General features: G+C 37.4%; 1 protein-coding gene across 2 annotated transcripts in view; it reads right to left on the bottom strand.

Annotated features, from left to right (window-relative positions):
- Positions 1 to 16,589, bottom strand: part of Kap-alpha3 (karyopherin alpha3) — a 98,346-nt gene that overhangs the window by 44,603 nt on the left and 37,154 nt on the right. For both annotated transcript variants that reach the window (XM_089103484.1, XM_089103483.1), the window contains exons 5-6: positions 4,694 to 4,920; positions 2,764 to 2,889 (exon numbers count right to left, since the gene is read on the bottom strand). In XM_089103484.1, the coding sequence (XP_088959610.1) occupies positions 2,764 to 2,889; positions 4,694 to 4,920 (353 nt within the window). The remainder of the gene's footprint in view (positions 1 to 2,763; positions 2,890 to 4,693; positions 4,921 to 16,589) is intronic.

A 16,589-nucleotide genomic window follows, 5' to 3' on the forward strand; every position in this document is an offset into this window, starting at 1 on the left:
TTAAATTTGGCCTAGTTAAAGAAATAGAAAAAAAAGTTCAGAAAAAAATTGTTTCCGTGACAGGAGTAGCAGGCTCATCGCAACAATCCGCTCTGAACCCTGAAATGATTATTTTGGAAATATATGATTCAATCACTTTAGAATACAACGTAAAGTTTGAGAAAATAGAAAAACTGTTTTCATCGCTGGATAGCCAGATTCAGTCATTAGAGCTTTTTGTGGCTACTATTGAGGAAAAGCTGGACGATTAGGAACAGTAGCGTTTCCTTGATTCTTTGTTTTTTTTTTTTTTCGGAGTGAAGCAGGACCCAGAAACGACCTGGGTACTACTGTTCTTGATATAGTAAAGAGAATGGGTGTAAATGTCCAGAAAGAACAGTTGTTGTCTGTGAACCGTTTTAGACTTCCGAACCCTGCCCAGAATATCCAGACACTTACGACAGTTCTCGTTAAATTTGCAACTAAAGATACGGCGTACAATGTTTTCAGAGCGAAGTCAAAGCTGGCGAAATCAGGTGTATTCGTCACTGAATATCTTACGAAAATGAAAAAAGCGATTTGTGAAGGTGCGAGAAACAGATATGGTGTAAAAAACGTGTGGTCTGATCGTGGCCGTGTTTACAAACGTGAGCAGGGTGATAGCCACCCAACACGAATCTGCTCACTTGTTGACACTCTTTAGTGTTTTAGTAAAAGTTGATTATTTGTGTTTTTTGTTTGTTTTATTTGTTTTTCTTTCTTTTTTTCTTTCTATTTTTTTTTTATTATTATTATTATTAAATGAATTGCTGAGAGATTGATTTTTTTTTTTTTTTTTTTTTTTTTTTTTTTTATTATTATTAAGTTTTTTTTTTATAGTTAATCATTAATTAGTAAATGAGTTGTATGTACCCGCCCAGTCGCAAGTGCTTTTTGGTATCTTTCTTGGGGCGGGTATTGGCATATTTGTTAAATGTATTTTGATGTTAAATAAAATGAACTGAACTGAATTACCATTCCTGAATCCGATTCAAAGACCTAGGGTTCGTTCTTTTCTACCATGACCAACTATAACATTGAGTCAAATAAAACTTACATGGGATAAAACCTCTAGAGAGTCGGTTTCAAATAAAGATTGTGCGCGGAAAAGGACTATTTTTAAGTCTTCAACTGAAGGCGTTTCCTCGCCATGTAGATTGCAGTATTGCATCCATGTAGATTGCATCCAATTCCTAGTATTGGATGAAGGAATACCTTAGTATAAGCCCATTAAGACTCGATCCGATATCGAGTTAACCCTGTTTCTACTCTTTTTTACTTGATCAATCAATTAGCACGGATGTTAAGTCATGATGACACTTGTAAGTTGATCATATCAAAATGAAAGCTCTGGATTTTTTATCACAAGTAAAGAGATGAGTAACCGTCATATTATGCCATATTTGTTTTTAAGCTCGACTCCTACCCAGTGTCATAGCCAAGACAATGTTTTCAGATATGATTTCGAATAAAATCGCTTAGTTTTGAGATATACCACAATACCACACATATGCCCTGTTATGAAGGGACTAGCAAATTATAGCGAAATATAGTATCATACCGTTCTACACCGCAATACTGTTGCACCGTTTTTACACAGTTCTTGAAATGCATAGTAATTGTTGTCTTTAGTTTGTCACTTAGTTTTGAGATATTCAGTAATTGGCCTTGTTGTTACATATACCCTGGTACATACCCTATTATGACAGGACTAGCAGATTTTAGCGAGATCGAAGTAGCACACTCTTTTCACTGCCTTCTTTAAGTGCTAGACGTAGTAATTGTTGTCTTTTTATTATTTTTTTTTTTACTATTGCTTGTATGACTAATAAAAATTGGTCCTGAGAGCACACTGACAATCCATGATCTGTTAAAAACGAAGAAAAAAATTGAAGCAACCATCTGACACACAACAATGAGGAAAACTCCCACTGAGTGATTAACGCTTTTTGTTATTTAAAAGGGTAGTATATAAAAGGTAGTTTTAACCCTTTTTTACTTTCCCTTTAGTTTCATCATTCTCTCTTCTTCTTGTATGGTTCCTTTCTCTGCCAGGGTTTTTTACAATTATTATTCTCTTCGTTGTAGCTTGCGGCACCTAACACGCTCAACCTCACAAGGCATAGTCGCCAGCTACTGTGTAGTTGAACGCGCCAAATAATTCTTCTTTCGTTTTCCTTTAGGACACTAATGATAGCTTGGCCATTGCCAACTGATAGCTTGGCCATTGGCCATGGCAACAGCATTGCTCCTATTGTTAATTTTAAAGGACAAACTGCCACTACCAACTTGGTCAGCGGCAAGGTTCCACAGCATGATTGAGCAGCGGCAAATGCAAATATGTATCTCAAAATAAAGTGAAAACACAAAACATTAACGATGCTACCTGCTTTTCTATAAACAGTAGCTACAAAAGTAGCACTACTTTCAACTAGGCCACCCTCGGCTGTTGGTGACGCATGGTAACTACTTCAGAGCCATTTGGAGTTACCACCACCATTGATGAAGATAAGCAGATGCCATCGACTTTAGAGCATTCCGTTTAGTGTGTTGGTGAAGCTGGAAGTTACCGTGGAAGTTAACCACACACCTGGAAGTTACCATGCTTTCCGGTGGTTACCTCATAGTATTACCCATGCGCCTAAAAAGTCTACACATAATCAAATAAATAATGAAGCCACGAATTTTAATGAAAAAAAGGCCACATATATTTATCTAATAAACTTTAGTATAAGAAATAATTACCTTAACTTCTCTATGTGCTAATAGCGGAACTAATCTCTTCAAGATGCCGCTTTCAATGACAATCTGAATTTGGTTGTTACCCCCATCTGTTAAGTAGCTAAGAGCCCATGCTGAATCTACAACAATCTAAAACAAGGAGAGTATAATCAAACAAGCTTAACCCAAACAAATATGAAATGCATCCAGTTGATATTTAAGAGACATGGATATTTAAGGACAGCCTTAAATAATAAAGATTGGCATTTGCACAAATAATCATTGGAGGGGGAGGGGGATTAGGTTTATCGTTAGGTTTAAGAAATTAGGTTTAATCGTTTGCTGTACATTAATCAGGCTAGTGGGTAGAATGTTCTTCGGGTAGTATCCTATTCTCCTATTGATACTGAAAACACTGAAAAAAAACTTACCTCAACTAAACTTAAATTTATAAACTTTAATAAATTTATTGTTAATAATTTTAATAATTCATAAGTTTTATTAATTTTATAGTCTTATAATTTAATTTAATAATTTATAATAACATAATTATAATCAAATAATTTTTAATAATTTAAGTTAATGAATTTTAATAACTTATATAAATATAAATTACAATAAATTTTAGACCGCAATCACCTTTTTCTCAAGTCGACAAACCCTCTAATCACGAGTAGGGAAATGACTTTGACACATGCTCATTAGAATCATTTTCTTTTTGAAGGCAGCTTTAATACTGAACTTTTGCTAGCCAATAAGTTCCCCTCCTCCCAACAAAAAACACATTGTGTTTATTATTAAGTCATCCTACGTAAGAATTATAGTTCTTTAGTAATTTTCATCAATAATTCATAAAAACAGTAAAATAAATTAAAATATTAACTTATGTCAGAGTTTTGATTAGCATTTACTTTCAAGGAGGTGTATTCTATGATAGGAGTTTCGTAATAATTTCTTTCGGGAGAGAGCTCCTTATTCCTATACGTGTTAGCAATCAACCAGACGACGTTTCTTTAATTGATGGGAGCTTTACTATTACTATTTTTAATAACGAATCACAACAAAGGCGGCCTTACTGCTGGGTGGGGCCATGTGAAGCCGCCACTGCGCAGGGCCTGACGTCGTGGTCATAATGTAGCGTGAGCAATAATAATGTAGCCTCTAGCGGGAGCTGTAACAATGTGATTTCTAGGGTTCAGCGGGAAGGTTGTGGGTTCGACAAGACCACAGATAATAACCGAACAACGACGATGGGTGCTGCATGGGTTCTATCGCTTAGCGCTGACAGTAGAGCTAAGCGTTTTTTTTTCAAGCAGAGCCTATCTGGGAATAACTCTTTTTGCGTCTGCTGTCTATTCTGGTCTCCCCCTCCGTTGGTACTGGGGATCGCTCTATTCGTTAGCTTGCTGGAAAGTCCCAAAGTGGAAAGCCACGGGGAGTCTCAGAGTAGCGATGAATTAAATTAACTAAAGAAACAAAAGAAAGGGACATTTCACTGGTAGTTACGGCCAAAAAGCCCTGACAAAGAGGGTTCAGAACTTAAAAGTTCTAGAGTTTTGACAGTTTTACAACCGCTGGCCCCGCTCCACATAAAGGGGCCCCACATCTGAAAACCCCAGCCATACATTCCATAGCTTTTTTCTGTGAGGCCCCTCGCAAAGTCACAAAATCACTCACGTAATTGTAATTCGTAACATATTTGACCCTGTTACCGCAGGGCCCCAGTATGCGCGGGGCCCAGTGCGGTCGCACCACTTGCCAACCCCAAAGGCCAGTCCTGAGTCACAGACAGGACTAAGAGTCTCATGACAATTTTAACATGTTACAAATGGGAACAAGAGCCTTTCGTCACTTTCACCAAAATCTAATAAATTGATAAAATGGAAAAGCAAAATACTAGATACACAGAACTGATAGAACAAAAAGTCAAACAATGGATTGTTGTAATACTCACATTACTATCATTTGACTTAATTAAAACATCCAAAGCTGGCAGGATTTTTGTAATAGTTTCTATGGGAGGAGGAGGGTCCTTGTTCCTACACAAGTTGACAATGACCCAAGCCACATTTCTTTTGAATGATATTGGGATTTCTGCCAAAACAAAATTTAAAAGTAAATCCACAACACCTAAGCTGATGACGTAATCACGTAGTTGCGCCCCATCTCCGATTATATTACCTAGAAAATATAATCAAAAAATTAATAGCAAAAAAAGATAGCTTGCACTGGGGATTGCCTTGAAATGTGATAAATTAAATGCCCACTCTATAACTAGTTAATGGTGCAAACACACCCAAAAAAATTGGTTTTCCGTTGTTAAGATACTAACCTACATAAAAAAATAAAAAAAAAAAAACATCACTCAATCCCCCCAAACTTAAACCCTGGGTTTCGCCTTTAGCGTAACCATTTTTTCAGCCAACTTCTGTACGGAGTTGAACTAATTTCTGTAAACAATTCCATTAAAAAACAAGTTTTTTCAACTGAAAGGAGCAACATTAAAAGGAACAGAAATGATTTTGCAAATGAGGGGGGTTGCCTCACCCTCACCCTCGCTCTTTATGCTAAAGTCCTAAAGATAGTTTTCAAAAATATAAAAGTACTACCAATATTTTAAAAATACGGCTCATTTTTTGTGTTTGAACAAAAAATGTGTTTGAACAGTCTTTCCTAATGAATCAGGACAAAAAGTCAAACTTTAGCGTTGACTTTTTGATATTTGATAAAATTTTTTCTTAACCAGCTCTATAATATTTGCTTATTTTATTTTTTGTGTTCATTAACTCTAAAGTGTGAATTCGGCCCATATAGGTTTCTAGCTTTCACAACTACACCGCATCCAGCATTCTTACTAATAATGCTATGTATGTGATAACATCCGTAGCTAGCTTCAGTCTATTTTCTCGGTAACTTAAATCACCTCCACATCCCCGCTTAATCTTAATTTAACAGACTTAGCATTTTACATTAATTTATATATTTATTAAATTTTTAATTTATATTACATTTTATATTTTATATTCATCCCAATTCTCACAACCAGAACTCTAAAAAGCTCACAAATTCGTTCATTTTGGAAACCTTTTAAGTAGGACTCTCGATACATTGACCTGCATTCTGTAGGTATAAGAGGTTTTAGTTGTTGTTTTTTTTTTCCTTTAACACAGGGACAAAATACTACCCTTCTTAACTCCCAACTTCTCATCGAGCCAACTACCATCCTTACTTATTGCCTTAACCGCAGCAATACTATCATCGTACAGAGTGCTAATCAGCTTAACGTATTTATCCAGACTCCCATACAAGGTTTTTGCTTAACTTCTATATCATTTTCTATAGCCCTAGTAAGGTTTAACACACCCTAAAAATGTTCTGGACATCTCCCCTTAACACTCTCTTAGTCACTATCAGACTTTAGAGGTTATTAGACATCGTTGCCAGATCCTAAGAAATTGTATCAACTGCTTAACTTTTGCCTCTCCTTACTTAATGCCATCTCTACTTGCCTTACTTCCCTCTTATTCTCTTAAGATATATTACGAAGGAACTTCTTGAACGAGCCCCATCTCTCTTCTACCCGGCATAAAGCGTTTTCACTACTATTTCTTGCTGCATCTCTAGTTTTTCTCAACTAAGGTATTTTATAATAATTCGCAGACTATTTTACTAAAATCATTCCGTCCCTTTTCTACACTGTCAAATTTTCAACTCTCGAAATTTATATCTAAATGTTCTTGGAAAGTTCCACAAGATCTATGACTAATGAGCTTTTTAAATAAAATTCTTCCCTCTTCTATGGAAGATTTTTTTAATGCTCTTAGCTCCTTTTCTAACCTTAAATATGAATAGGTTCCGAGACCACACTGTCTACCTTTGGTCTCTCCTTAGTTGATGTCATACTTGCCTTACTTACTTCTTACCTCGTAAGATATATTGCTAAGGAACTTGAATGAATGAACCCAGCTCAAACCGTTCTATCCAGCTTAAACCGTTTCCACTAATATTCGTTGCTGCGTTTCTAATTTTTCTTTCTAAGATATCTTCTGCTACTTCACAAACTATTTACATCTGATTATTCAATCCTTCTTCTACATTATCAAATTTTAAAATCTCTAATTTCATATCTAACTGTTCTTGGAAAGTTCCGGAAGATCTGTCGCAAAGGAGCCTCTTAAATAAAATCTTCCTCTCTTCTACTAATCTTAAAGCTTTTTTTCTAATGTCCTTAGCTGCTTTTCTAACCTTAAATATGAATAGGTTCCGAGACCACACTGGCTATACATGAAAAAAAAAGAACAAAATATAAATTAATATAAACAAGAGTTTGTTTCTTCTTTTCACATCTTCATTCTTTCAAAAAATTTCTAAGTTTCCACCCTAAAGGCATCACCTGCTGCTTCACAAACTCTTTCTCTGAAATCATTCCATCCACCAATAACATGATAAATTCTAGACACTGCAATTTCATATCCAGAATATTATGTAAACTTCTCTTCCCTCAAATTCTTTCCCTGTAGTCTAACAATGTCATAACTGTCTCGTATGTAGGTTAATGGACCATTATTATTAATTAACAGATAAGATTATTACTAATGATTATTAAAAATGAACTAAAAATCTGTGATTTCTGGATTTCAAAAAAAAATCTGAAAATCTGGATTTCTAGATTGAGTATTTCATTGGTAGTAGCCAAAGTGAAAGCTTTAAACAAGGTGAAATGAAGGAATTGTTAGCAATTTTGTCAGCCTCAGAGCGCTCAGGGGGTGCTTTAATAAACAAAAGTGCCTTAAAAAGAACGCCAGATTCGAATCTACTGTAAATCGAATTGAAGTTTTTGACAGAAGAAAACAAAACATACCATTCTTTTCACGAGATGTTGAGATTATGCGTGACACAAAATATCGAGGATATGCACCTCCCCCCCCCCCCCACTGGTCCTACAAGCACTCGTTCTGTCTATGAAATTAGGTCAATCGAATTTTTTCATAGTTGAACATCTGATAGCTTGTGGCCTCAGAGTCTGTATATGAAGTTCTGAACTAAGAACTATTCAGAACTATGAAGTTCTGTCAATCTCTAACACTTTTCTCAATTAACATCACTGAAAACCCATTTAATTTCTTGTTTGGGTTCCAACAGATTAAGGGGTTGGTTTTTAAAAACTCAAGACTTGTATACCCCCATAGGAAAAAGTCACGTATAATGCTGGCTCCAACACCTCCATATATGCCTTCCTCTGAAGTAAAAGGACTGCATTCAGCATTATCAGAAAACCATATTACTGCCTCGAAAATGCCTCCCTCCAAAGCTTATTAGCGATGAAGCAGTCAAGGTGCATCTTATTTGAACAAATTACAGCAAGGATTCAAATTGTATGATTGGTGGACCAAAATAAACCATGATCTTTCAAGTGTGGCGTTCTTTTTAGGCATCCTCTATATTCCTACTCAAATAAAGGGGGTGTCAATAATTTGCTTCCTCATATACACAGAATGAAACAAACAACCATTTGATCTTATCTGTTCGGCTGAAAATTCCTAAATTTTGGTTCAAATTCAGCTAAACTACTATACATCCTAGCATCCTGAATCAATTTTGCCGCTTCGCACTGCCACTTCACTTCACAATTACAGATCAAGAAAATTAGTCACCCAGCCATCTTGTGAGTACTGTCTTGTAACATAGTACCATCTCGTGAGAGTACTTCACACTTCCACTGCCACTTCACTTCAAAATTACAGATCAAGAAAATTAGTCACCCAGCCATCTTGTGAGTACTGTCTTGTAACATAGAACCATCTCGTGAGAGTACTTCACACTTCCACTGCCACTTCACTTCAAAATTACAGATCAAGAAAATTAGTCACCCAGCCATCTTGTGAGTACTGTCTTGTAACATAGTACCATCTCGTGAGAGTACTTCACACTTCCACTACCACTTCACTTCAAAATTACAGATCAAGAAAATTAGTCACCCAGCCATCTTGTGAGTACTGTCTTGTAACATAGCACCTTCTTGTGAGTACTTCATACATCCACTGCCACTTCACTTCACAATTACAGATCAAGAAAATTAGTCACCCAGCCATCTTGTGAGTACTGTCTTGTAACATAGTACCATCTCGTGAGAGTACTTCACACTTCCACTGCCACTTCACTTCAAAATTACAGATCAAGAAAATTAGTCACCCAGCCATCTTGTGAGTACTGTCTTGTAACATAGCACCTTCTTGTGAGTACTTCATACATCCACTGCCACTTCACTTCACAATTACAGATCAAGAAAATTAGTCACCCAGCCATCTTGTGAGTACTGTCTTGTAACATAGTACCATCTCTTGAGAGTACTTCACACTTCCACTACCACTTCACTTCAAAATTACAGATCAAGAAAATTAGTCACCCAGCCATCTTGTGAGTACTGTCTTGTAACATAGCACCTTCTTGTGAGTACTTCATACATCCACTGCCACTTCACTTCACAATTACAGATCAAGAAAATTAGTCACCCAGCCATCTTGTGAGTACTGTCTTGTAACAGAGTACCATCTCGTGAGAGTACTTCACACTTCCACTGCCACTTCACTTCAAAATTACAGATCAAGAAAATTAGTCACCCAGCCATCTTGTGAGTACTGTCTTGTAACATAGAACCATCTCGTGAGAGTACTTCACACATCCACTGCCACTTCACTTCACAATTACAGATCAAGAAAATTAGTCACCCAGCCATCTTGTGAGTACTGTCTTGTAACATAGCACCTTCTTGTGAGTACTTCATACATCCACTGACACTTCACTTCACAATTACAGATCAAGAAAATTAGTCACCCAGCCATCTTGTGAGTACTGTCTTGTAACATAGTACCATCTCGTGAGAGTACTTCACACTTCCACTGCCACTTCACTTCAAAATTACAGATCAAGAAAATTAGTCACCCAGCCATCTTGTGAGTACTGTCTTGTAACATAGTACCATCTCGTGAGAGTACTTCACACTTCCACTGCCACTTCACTTCAAAATTACAGATCAAGAAAATTAGTCACCCAGCCATCTTGTGAGTACTGTCTTGTAACATAGCACCTTCTTATGAGTACTTCATACATCCACTGCCACTTCACTTCACAATTACAGATCAAGAAAATTAGTCACCCAGCCATCTTGTGAGTACTGTCTTGTAACATAGTACCATCTCGTGAGAGTACTTCACACTTCCACTACCACTTCACTTCAAAATTACAGATCAAGAAAATTAGTCACCCAGCCATATTGTGATTACTGTCTTGTAACATAGCACCTTCTTGTGAGTACTTCATACATCCACTGCCACTTCACTTCAAAATTACAGATCAAGAAAATTAGTCACCCAGCCATCTTGTGAGTACTGTCTTGTAACATAGTACCATCTCGTGAGAGTACTTCACACTTCCACTGCCACTTCACTTCAAAATTACAGATCAAGAAAATTAGTCACCCAGCCATCTTGTGAGTACTGTCTTGTAACATAGTACCATCTCGTGAGAGTACTTCACACTTCCACTGCCACTTCACTTCAAAATTACATATCAATAAAATTAGTCACCCAGCCATCTTGTGAGTACTGTCTTGTAACATAGCACCTTCTTGTGAGTACTTCATACATCCACTGCCACTTCACTTCACAATTACAGATCAAGAAAATTAGCCACCATGCCATCTTGTGAGTACTGTATGAATCTATGGGATATTTCATTACCAAATGCCATTTTAGTTATAACCAGAATATTCATCTAAATAATTGTAGTAGTTAATTAGCACTGTTATTTTCCTTCCTTGTCCTTAGAGTGTCCTTACTCTACGCTTTCTCGTATTCAAAATTACAGCCTGTTCTGAAATTCAATTTTTCCTATAAGGCCGTATCAAGGTAGGAGTGGGTGTACCCATAGGCGTAAGGAGGGTTCTAGGGGGGTTCAGTTCTAGGAGGAGTTCTAGGGGGGCTGCTGACCCCCTAGAACTTTAAATTTACAGTAGATATGGCTGAAAAAGCAGACGGTTGAACAAGCGGAAGGTTGAAAAGGCAGTTGAAAAAAGGTAGATGGCTAAAAAAGCAGTTGATAAAAGGCAGATGGTTGAGAAAGCTGGAAATAAACAGCCGAAATTATAGGACAAAAGTCAAACAAGATGAAATTATTACAAGACCTTTAACCCAGAATGTTTGGTCAACACGTACAAAAGCAAAAAAAAAAAAAAATATATAAATTTGTTTTGTATTTGCAATGTTTTTTTATAGACCTCCCCCCCCCCCTTCCCACCAAACAAAATCATGGACGCGTCCTTGTACCCCAATGTAAAATTTATCTGAATCCTTACCACCTCTGTTGGTTTATTTCGTATTGGCGTTATCTTCGATTACATCTCACGTAATATTACATGATAGTCTGTCGTATATCAAGCAATATTACATGATAGGTTGTCAATATGATAGGCTGTCAAAAGAAAAATAAATAGCTATTCCTAAAAGAGAAGGTAGGGGCAAATCCAGGATTTATTTAGGGGGGGGGCGCATAATAGGTTGATCCGAAAAAATTTTTAGGTGGGGGGGCGCAAAATAGGTTGATCTGATAAACTTGCGGTATGAACAAGTTTAATTAACGCAATCTTGATTTAATTAAGTAAATTACACTACTTTAGACTACGCTAGGGGGGCCCACTCGCCCCCCTGGATCCGCCCCTGAGAGAAGGTTCCTTTTTATTTCAGTTTTGCTTGAAACATGAGTAGGTAGTATTGGATTGGCATCTGACACACAGAGTTCGCTCACAATCTGACTCGTAGTACAGATACTCGTAATCATTTACTCGTAATGTAAAGATTCCGAATCTGATTGAGTTTACTCGAAAAGAAAAGTAGTGACTGAAAAATAATGTTCATTAAAAAAAAAGAAAAAAAAACTGTTCTTTTCACAGCCTCACTTAGAATCTCAGTAGGTATCTATAGAATGGCATTTCACACACAGGGAGTCGAAAAGAAAAAAAACAAATGAAATGAAAAAAGAAATGAAAAGAAAAAGCCATTTTTTCTTGCTTAAAATTTCATACAAGAGAGCCAATCCGGTTTTCTGTTCTTCTTACTTGTTCAAAATATGACAAAGCAAGAACATGTAAAAAAGGCAGGATTATTTGGCTTCCTTTCCTGACAAACGCTTAAGGACTAATGTGATTGGCTCAAAATTGGCATCAAAACAAACCAACCCAAAATCAATGAAACCCAAAACGAACGGAAATTACAATAAATAATCGAGTTAAACTCAAAACGAGCAGAAATTAACATAAGTTGGGCTCAAAACCCCTATGCCTTCCCAAGGCCAGAACATAATTTGCACTTTACTGGAAAAAATATAGATGTTTTCACTTTTACAAATTTAATAAATCAAATAATATTGACATTTTGATTACTAAATATCAGTATATGTATATTAAACTGACAATGCACATTCATTTGTATTTTTTCAGTAAAGTGCAAATTTTGTCCTGGCCTTGGGAAGGCATAAGGGTTTTACGCCCAACTTTTTTTTTTTTAAGAATTTATAATTTGGCCTGCTATTGTATGCTGGAGAAAAATTTTCAGCAATTTTTAACAACAGCCCCCCTTTTAAATATCTGGACACAAATAGTAGTGTTTAATTTAGTTTCAAACCTCCTCTAGTTGACCTGAAATAGAAAACTTGATTCTATTCGCAAAAAATTCTGCTTACTTTATTTGATAGCTTGGATACACTTACACTATTTTGATTTGGTTAAATTTCAAGAGCAGAAGTAGCCTCGAAAGTCTGAAAATAATACCCTCAGTTGTTCTTGGGATATTGCTGAGATACCTTATTGGGAATTGGCTTTATCATAGTGCATTTTGATTTAATCTTAAGACAACATTCAGTTTTTAAACATAAAGACAAATGGGAAAGTGTGTGTGACAGGGGGATTAGTTTCCCTCCAATCACTTTCGACCGTTAAAAAGGGCATCAGCCCTTTCTATTTTCAATCGAATGAGCTCTTTTCGAAGTTCCAACGACAACTCCTTCGATAAAAAGTGCCCTGGTCTAAACAACAACAACAACAAAAAAATAATACATTATACCCACATCGATCTTTACTATAAAAATGTCAATCCTTCTAATGACTTTCGACTATTAAAAAGGGCACTAGGCCTTTCGATTTCCAATCGAATGAGTCCTTTTTGAGTTTCTACGACAACACTTACTATAAACACCTTATATGCCCCCAGGGTATAAATCACAACCCTTACCCTAAGGGCTGTGAGGGTGGTTGTCATCCTCTAAGACCTAATTTCCAGAACTTTCAACTACGTTAAACAAAACGGGTATCTCAAAATTTTGATTGGATGTGTCTGTGAAAATGGTGGGCGTGAGAGGGCGTTAGTCGCTCTCCAATCATTTTCGACTAATAAAAAGGCACTAGCCCTTTCAATTTCCAATCAAATGGGCCCTTTTGAAGCCCCTAAAAAAAAGTTTTCAATAAAAATCGTATATACCCCCAGGAAAAACCTTAAAACCCTGGATCTGAGGGCTGGGGGGGGGGGTGTCATCAACAAAGACCTAATTTCCAGAACTTTCTGGAACGTTGAACAAAATGGATATCTGAAAATTCTGATTGATGTGTTTGGGGGAATGGTGGGCGTGAGAGAAGGGTTAGTTTCCCTCCAATCACTTTCAACTATTAAAAAGGGCCCTAGCCCTCTCAGTTTCCAGTTGAATGAGCCCCTTTTGAAGTTTTTACGAAAACTCTAACTATAAAAACCTTATATGCCCCAAGGGCATGACTTACAACCTTTGCCCTGGGGACTCTGGGGGGTTTTTCATCCTTAAATTCATGATTTCCAGAACATTATTTTCCAGATACATTATTTCCAGAACTTTCAACTACGTTGAAAAAAATGGCTATCTCTAAACTTTGATTGAATGTGTTTATCGAAATGGCGGGCGTGAGAGGGGGGTCAACTAGTCTCCACTCACTTTCAACTACTAAAAAGGGCAATTTCAATTTCCAATCAAATAAGCCCTTTTTGAAATTTCTACAACAACTTTCTATATAAACCTTATATGCCCCCAGGACAAAACTTGCAACCCTTGCACAGATGGCTTTGATGGGGTTATAATCCTAAAAGACCCAATTTCTAGAACTTTCGACTACGTTTAACAAAATGGCTATATCAAAATTTTGATTGGATGTGTTTGGGGAAAAGGTGGGCGTGATAGGGGGGTTAGTTGCCCTTCAATCACTTTCGACTGTTAAAAGCACACTAGCCTTTTCCATTTTCAATTGAATGAGCCCTTTTTGAAGTTCTATAACATCACTTTCTATAAAAAACCTTATATGGCCCCAGGGCATAACCTAAGACCCTTGCCCTAAGAGCTGTGGGGGTGGCGGGGTTGTCATCCGTAAAGACCTAATTTCCAAAACTTTCAACTACGTTGAATAAAATGGCTATCTAAAAATTTGCATTGGATGTGTTTGGGGAAAAGGTGGGCGTGAGAGGGGGGTTAGTTGCCCTCAAAACCCTTTCGAGACTATTAAAAAGGACACTAGTCCTTTGAATTTTCAATCGAATGAGCCATTTTTCAAGTTTCTGCGACAAAGATTTCAATAAAAACTTACATGCCCCCAGGGCATAACTTATAACCCTTGCACTGAAGACTGTGGGGGGAGTGTTCTAATCAAAGGTATATTATCCTGAACTTTAAACTGCGTGGAACAAAATGACTATCTCAAAATTTTGATTTGATGTTTTTGGGAAATGGTGGGCGTGGAGAGGGTGTTAGTTGCCTTCCGATCACTTTCGACTATTAAAAAGGGCACTAGCCATTTCAATTTCCAATCGAATGGGCCCTCTTTGAAATTCTACGAAAACGCGTTCAATAAAAACCTTATATGCCCCAAGGTCACAACTTACAACCCTTGCCCTGAAGGCTGTGGGGGTTGTCATCCTCAAAGACCTAATTTCCAGAACTTCCAACTAAGTTGAATAAAATGGCTATGTAAAAATTTGCATTGGATATGTTTGGGGAAAAGGAGGGTGTGAGAGGGGGGTTAGTTGCCCTCAAATCCCTTTGAAGACTATTAAAAAGGGCACTAGCCCTTTGAATTTCCAATCGAATGAGCCCTTTTTTTAAGTTTCTGCGACAAAGATTTCAATAAAAACTTATATGCCCTCAGGGCATAACATATAACCCTTGCACTGAAGACTGTGGGGGGAGTGTTCTAATCAAAGGTATAGTTTCCTGAACTTTAAACTGCGTAGAACAAAATGGCTATCTCAAAATTTTGATTTGATGTTTTTTGGGAAATGGTGGGCGTGGAGGGGGTGTTAGTTGCCTTCTGATCACTTTCGACTATTAAAAAGGGCACTAGCCATTTCAATTTCCAATCGAAGGAGCCCTTTTTGAAGTTTCTACGAAAACGCGTTCAATAAAAACCTTATATGCCCCAAGGGCATAACTTACAACCCTTGCCCTGAGGGCTGTGGGGGGGGGGGGGGTTTTCATCCTCAAAGACCTAATTTCCCGAACTTTCAACTACGTTGAAAAAAATGGCTATTAAAAATTTTGATTGGATGTGTTTGGGGAAAAGGTGGGCGTGAGAGGGGGGTTAGTTGCCTTCCTATCGCTTTCAACTATTGAAAGGGGCACCAGCTCTTTCAATTTTCAATCGAGTTATGCCGTTTTGAAGTTCATATGACAGCTCGTTCTATAAAAACCTTATATGCCCCCAGGGCATAATTTACAACCCTTGCCGTAAGTGCTAAGGGGGAGTGTCCTCCTCAAAAATATAATTTCTATTTGGAAATGAAATACGATGAACAAAATGGCTATCTACACATTTTGATTGGATGTGTTTGGGGAAAAGGTGGGCGTGGAAGGGGTGTTAGTTGCCTTCCGATCACTTTCGACTATTAAAAAGGGCGCTAGCCATTTCAATTCCCAATCGAATGAGCCCTTTTTTGAAGATTCTATTACAACGCTTTCTTTAAAAAACTTCTATGCCGCCAGGGCATAACCTACACCCCTTGCCCTAAGGGCTGTGGGGGGAGGGGGGTTGTCATCCTCAAAGACCTAATGTCCAGAATTTTCAACCACGTTGAATAAAATGCTATCTTAAAATTTTGATTGGATGTGTGTGGGGAAAAGGTGGGCGTGAGAGGGGGGTTAGTTGCCCTCCAATCACTTACGACTATTAAAAGGGCACTAGCCCTTTGAATTTCCAATCGAATGAGCCTTTTTTGAAGTTTCTACGACAACTCTTTCTATAAAAACCTTATATGCCCCCAGGGCATAACTTACAACGCATTACCTGAGGGCTGTGGGGGAGTGTCCTTCTCAAAAACATAATTTTTATCTGGAAATCAACTACGCTGAACAAAATGACCATCTAAAAATTTTGGTTGGATGTGTGTGGGGAAAAGGTAGGCGTGAGAGGGGAGTTAGTTGCCCTCTAATCACATTTGACTTTTAAAAAGCACACTAGACCTTTGAATTTCCAATCGAATGAGCACTTTTTCAAGTTTCTAAGACAAAGATTTCTATAAAAACTTATATGCCCCCAGGGCATAATTTATAATCCTTGCCCTGAAGACTGTAGGGGGAGTGTCCTGCTCAAAAGTATAATTTCCTAACCATTAAACTGCGTTGAACAAAAAGGCTATCTAAAAATTTTGATTGGATGTGTTTGGGGAAATGGTTGGCGTGGAAGGGGCGTCAGTTGCCTTCTAATCACTTTTGACTATTAAAAATGGCACTAGCAATTTCAATTTCCAATCGAATGAGCCCTTTTTGAAGTTTCTACGACAAGGCGTTAT

This window comes from Artemia sp. Qi Xiang Cuo, chromosome 17 (genome assembly GCF_049724085.1).
Source record: "Artemia sp. Qi Xiang Cuo chromosome 17, ASM4972408v1, whole genome shotgun sequence".
Taxonomy (NCBI): Eukaryota; Metazoa; Arthropoda; class Branchiopoda; order Anostraca; family Artemiidae; genus Artemia; species Artemia sp. Qi Xiang Cuo.